The sequence below is a fragment of the Belonocnema kinseyi genome, chromosome 9 (assembly GCF_010883055.1).
Source record: "Belonocnema kinseyi isolate 2016_QV_RU_SX_M_011 chromosome 9, B_treatae_v1, whole genome shotgun sequence".
In the NCBI taxonomy this organism is placed as follows: Eukaryota; Metazoa; Arthropoda; class Insecta; order Hymenoptera; family Cynipidae; genus Belonocnema; species Belonocnema kinseyi.
This window is the reverse complement of record NC_046665.1, coordinates 58,268,975-58,275,134: the sequence shown is the minus strand read 5'-3', so window position 1 is coordinate 58,275,134 and position 6,160 is coordinate 58,268,975. Positions and strand designations below refer to the sequence as shown.

Below are 6,160 nucleotides of genomic sequence, written 5' to 3'. Positions count from 1 at the left end.
AAAAAAAAAACAAACGAACTTTTCACAAAAGTGCTGAGTTTTATAGCTAAAAAGTTAAATATTTAAAAAAAATTGATTTCGCTTTTTCTCGATGATCAAAATTCCAGTCTAATTCCCGGCTTTCCTGGTTAATGGCCACCCTGGTTTAAATTAAAAGTCCCCGCCAAACTAACGCAGATCTCGGTAACATGAAAGTGCAGAAAAAAAAGGACAAAACACAAAGCAAATTTAAAAAATGGCATAAAAGAAAAACACAGATTGAAGGAGTCCAAGAGAAGAATCCTCGAAAAATTCCTTAATAAGAAAATAATAAATATGCAGATTATTTCCAGAGTGAATTATGATAGAAATTTGAAATACAGCTATTTCCTTGTGAAACAAGAAACCTAGAAAACTTAAAAAAGCACATAATTTTACTCAATGAATCCATCCTTAGATTCATGCTTGTGAGATAAAAAAGAGAACAATTAAACATAACATGTAAAAAAAATATATTAAAATTCAATATATGGCTCCAGCTTTTGGTATCACTCGAACGTATAAGCTTATTTTTAATATGCAAATTTTACGCGTGGAATTGTGTGAAGAGCTAAGAAGCTTAAGAACGTGTAACGAAAGAAATTAATTAGATTTTTCTTTAAGCGACACTCACCTGTACATTATTCAGCTCTTCTTCATATCTTCGCAGACGAGACACTTCATTTTTCAAATTATCAATTTCAGTCAGTGCGGATTTTAAGTGGTGCGATTTCTCGTCCGCTTCTTGTTCTTTTGCTAAAAGCTGAAAACAAAAAAGTCGTCAGTAGAATTCAATTATTAATTAGAAAAATAATTTTAGTGGATTTTTTTTAATGGAGGATAGCCGAAAAACATGATTTTGAAAATTTTCTGACTTTTCCCTGATCAATGCTTCATTTTCCCTGACTTTTCTATCATAAAAAGTGAATTTTCAATCCAAAAGAACGAATTTTCAACAAAATAATTCAATTTTCGACCAAACAAGATTACCTTTTAACAAAATAGTTTGCTTATCAAGCAAAAAAGAATTAACCTTAGCTAAAACCAGTTGCATTTTCAACCAAATAATTAAATGTTTAGAAGAACGTTGATGAATAATCAACAAAAAAGATGAATTTTTAATAAAAAAGAACAAATTTTCTGTCCAAACAAATGAATTTTTAACATAACCGTTGGATTTTCCACAAAAAATGTCTTTTCATAAAAATAATTAAATTTTCATAAAATAGAAAAACTTTTAACCAAATGCTTGAAATTTCTACCCACAAAGATGAATTTTTAACTAAAAACAGTTGAATTTTCAACCAAATAATAGCATTTTTTATAACAGTTGAATTTAAAAAAAATGAAGTTTTAATACAAAAGTACCAATTTTCTTTCCAAATAGACGAATTTTCAACAAAACAGTTTAATTTTCGAAAAAGATGACAACTCAACAAAATGTTTGAATTTTCAAACAAATAATCGAACAATGGATATATTTCCAACCAAATAATTAAATTTTCATTTCAAAACATTAATTTTTAACAAAACAGTTGAGTGTATGTACAACCGAAGTTTATTTACAAGGAAACTTATAATCAGGCGGGTGCTTCCACTGTACTGTCCAATGCAAAAAATGTGTCACGAGAATTGAAAACAGCCGTACGGCGGCACTAGTAGTAACTTTGTTCTACAAAACCATGCAGTACCATGGGAAAAATGCATAAAAATTACAAAATAAATATGAAAAATCCTTTAAAATCATTTTTTCTTCATAGTGTAGAGTCAAGTAGTAAATGAGACTTATTTACTTAAGTATTATTTTCTTCAATACAGGAAAAAGCGGCACAATTGACATAATTCAAACAAACACAATTCCGAAACTAAAATTCGCCGACTTCAAGACCGGCTCTTGGAATAAACGAATGATTAAATTTAATTAATTAATCATTAATTAATAACTTATTAATTATTTTCGGCAAATTTTCAATTTCGTCAAACGTAAATTTCAGGAATAGAAATATTTATGGGAATTTAACAGTTAATTTACTTTATAATTTGGAAATTTTTTCTTGCTAATTTATGATTTTGTTATTCATTTTTTCGTTATTTTGTGTTAGGCCCGGATATTCAAACACTTTTAAATATAGCGATGAAGAACTAATTTATTTTTATAATTCCGTCTTAAAATATAATGCTACTATAAAATAAATATAATTGTGATATCTATAGATGATAAACAAGAAATATGGTAAATCATAAAATATTGTTTTCTATTACAATGAAATAACAAACTCTTAAATGTGATATTTTTTAATCACTTAGACTTTGTATTTAAGCTAAAACAGTTTAAAATTTGTATGTCACTCTCAAAAAAAGACCATTAACGAATATTTTTTTATCTTTGACAACACTCAAATTAATCGAAAATGATTTTTCGAAGTGCTATAATAAATCCATTTTGAAATTAAATTCTGAGAATTGAGAACACAAAAATAAGTATTATCACCTTCTTTTTAAATTTGTTTAAATATAATTTTCGTAAGATTCTTGAGAAAATTGAAAAGATTTTTAAATATTTCAGGCTTGTCAAAACAGAATGAACAAATATTTAATAAATTTTCAAAAATGTTTCCGAGTTTTAAAATATTTGTAATCTATTGAAAACGTCTTAAATTCCTGCAAATATTTTTAACTGGCACAAATTTTTCTCAAGATTTTCAAATATCATTCTAAATTTAAAAAAATTGCTTTACAATCTTTTTAATTTTCCCAGCAATTTGAAGAAAATTTGTTTATTCTTTTGAGAGCTTTCAAAATTCTTTTAAATTCTAGTAAATATTTCTTGAATTTATACCATTTTTTTCGTTTTTATTTTGCAATCTTACAAAATTGAAACAGTTTGCTTTAAAATCTTCTAAACTATTTTTAGAAATTTTAGGAAATCGTTTGTTATGTTTAAAAACCTTTTCAAATGTTCTGTTAAAGTTCATTTTTCAAAATAAAAAAATTATTTAAAATTTGTAAACGAATATAAGAAAATTTTTTTAAAAATCTTGTCAGACCTTCTAAGCCTTTTAATTTCTAAACATTATTTAAATCTTTTCTGCATTTTTTTTATTTATTCTGCAAAATTTAAAAAAAATCCTTAAAAACTTTCCGGTTCTTCTTTGACTATTTTTTAAATCTTCCTAAATCTTTTTAAATAATCTCTTCAATTTAATTTTTCAAAATAAAAATTTATTTTAATTTTTTTTAGGTACCTAAAAAAATGTATTTCATTTTCGTGAAACTTTACAAAATTCCTAAAACATCTTTAGAAGTTTTAATTATTTTGGAATTGTTTCAAAACTTTTGAATCTCTTAAACTTACTCAAATTGGTTCTAAAAGTATGTGATATGGAAAAAGTTTTGCTTTAAAATCTTTCACACTTTTTAAAGATTTTATAAAATAATTCAAAATGTTTTGTGATCTTTTTTCGATTTTCTCTTGAAATTCCTTACAAAACAATCATTTAAAAATTTCCCATGAATTTTAAGAACTTTTTTTCACACCCTGACAAAATTCAGGTTACCTAAAAAATGTGTAAATCTTGAAAAATTAAAAAAAAAAATGGTCTCAAAGTCTTCCATATTCTTTGAACCAACATTTTAAAATCTTTAAAACTTAAAATTATTCTTTGAAAATAAAACCGAAACCATTTTTCCTTAGATACTTCATAATTATTAAAAAGCTTCTCTTTTACTCGGGGTATTCGGGTGTTCTCTGAGTTCACTTTTATAACCTGATTTTTATGCTGGAGCGATAATTAATGGAAGTGATTCGATAAAAAAACACAGAAAAACGTTATTAGAAAAATCCACCGTGTCATTTTCACAATAGTTGCATAAATAAATCGTTTTCTTGATATTTTTTTAAGAGTTTGTAACGGCTCAACATGACAAAAGACATAAAACAGTCAAAATAACTAGAAAAAAGTCACTACTAACGCCGCCGCATGGCCGTTTTCAACACATGGGCCAGTTTCAACTCTCGGTGACAGGAGGCTGTTTATTATAATTTTTTAACTCAATGGGCGAATTTTTAATGAAGAAAAAAATATTGAACTTCAACCAAAAACCGTTGCTTTTTTAACCAAATAATTAAATTTTTCATTCAAAGAGACAAATTTCGTAGAAGAAAGTTGAATTTTCAACCAAAAAGTTTATTTTCCATCAAAATATTTAAATTTTCAAGAAACTAATGGAATTTTTAACAAAATACTTGAATTTTCTATCTACAAAGATGAATTTTTAACAGTTTATTCCAATTTTCATGAAAAAATTTAATTTTTTAGATTACAGTTTAATTTTTGACACATAAAGATGACCTTTTTACAAAATACTTGAATTTTCTACAATATAATGAAACATTCAACAAAGTAGGTGCATTTTGAACCAAATAATTTATTGTTTTAGAACACAGTCAAACTTTCAAACAAAAAAGAGGAAAGTTCAATACAAATGGATGAAATTTCTGTACAAATAGACGAAATTTTCAACAAAACCGTTCAATTCTCGACCAAACAAGATGACTTTTTAAAAAAATATTTAAATTTTCAACAAAATAATTCAATTTTCTGCAAAATGATTAATTTTTTTAACGAAATACTTAAATTTTTAAACAAGAAGTCGAATTTTTAAACAAAAAAGATTCAATTTCAGCCAAAAACAGTTGAATTTCCGACAAAATAATTTAATTTTAATTTTTTAAATTAATTTGTAACGAAATGCTGCATTTACAACTATATAATTGAATGGATGAATTTGTTTAACCAAATAGTCAAATTTTTAAACAATAAGTCATAAAATAAAACTGAAAGCAGTTGCTTCTTCAACCAATGTAAAAAAGACGAATTTTTTCGAAGATGATTTCTAGAAAGATAATTTCTCAAAAAAAAAGTAACCGTTTATATACCAACCGAAGAAGATGAAATTTCTACCAAAATAAACGAACTTTAAACCCGAAAAAAAGCATTTTTAACCAAGAAAATTAGTTTTGTTTTCAAAAAAATACGAATTTTCTACAAAATAAAGTCATTTTCAAGTAAGAAGTTGAATTTTCAACTGAAAAATATAACTTTTTAACAAAAAATGGAAAAAGAATGTTACCCAAAATATTGAATTTTCAAGACAAAAAGATTTCTCTGCACAAAAATTTTAATTAAATGTTATAACTAAAAATATAATCTTTCAGCAGAAAGCAACTACAAAAAAAGAAATAGAAATATAAGAAAAATAAATTACTAATAATAAATAAATAAAAATAATAATAAATAGAAACTCACTAGGTGTTTTATTTTGGCCATTTCTTGAGTTTGAAACCCTTCCAGCTGCTCTGCGTCTTCTTGGAAACTGTACAATTTCTTTTTGTATTCTAGAAAAAAAAACCTAATTAATATAAAAAGAAAAATAATGATAGTTATTTTGAAGGGATTTAAAATTTTTTGAAATACCTTCCGCTTCGCCCAACGAGAGCTCTAACGAACGCCTCGCGCTTTCCGCCCTTATTTTTTCTTCTTCGATTTTCGCTTTTTCCTTTTCCTGTTTATCGACTATTTTCTTCCATTCTTTTTCTTTCTCGAGAATCTTTATTCTCCATTCCTCGTCTCGTTTTTCCATTCGTTTAAGCAATTCCGCCTCTTTTTTTTTAAATCTCCGTCGCCATTCATCTTCTCTATTTTCAAACTTCTTTATATCTTTGGATGAAAGTTGCGTGCCATCAATGAGTTTTAAATCGAAACTATTTTCTCGTTTTAGAGAGACGGGGGGTGAAGGCGATATTGCATTTTCCTCTCGAGATTCATCGAGAGAAATTTGAGATCCACTAATACTACTCGTTGATCCTGTCTGTAAAATCAAGAGATAAGACAATTAAAATAATTTGATGTTTAATCCAACTAATTCGTAAAGTATACGGTAAAAAAAGAATAAACGAACAAAAAGTAATAAGTCCAGTTTTTGAAAAATCTAACTATTAAAAAGCGGGCCCATTGGTTTCCAAGGTCAATATCAAGTAACGAAATAGTTGAATCTTCAATAAACAAAAAAGGATACATTTTCAACATAACAATTGAATTTTTTTCCAAATAATACATTTTTTACTAAAAATGTATAATCG

General features: G+C 26.0%; 1 protein-coding gene across 1 annotated transcript in view; it reads right to left on the bottom strand.

Annotated features, from left to right (window-relative positions):
- The window catches only part of LOC117179718 (golgin subfamily A member 1), a 44,137-nt gene that overhangs the window by 29,455 nt on the left and 8,522 nt on the right, over window positions 1–6,160 (bottom strand). The window contains exons 2-4 of the mRNA XM_033371761.1: window positions 5,496–5,889; window positions 5,328–5,416; window positions 653–781 (exon numbers count right to left, since the gene is read on the bottom strand). Coding sequence (XP_033227652.1) covers window positions 653–781; window positions 5,328–5,416; window positions 5,496–5,889 — 612 coding nt within the window. The remainder of the gene's footprint in view (window positions 1–652; window positions 782–5,327; window positions 5,417–5,495; window positions 5,890–6,160) is intronic.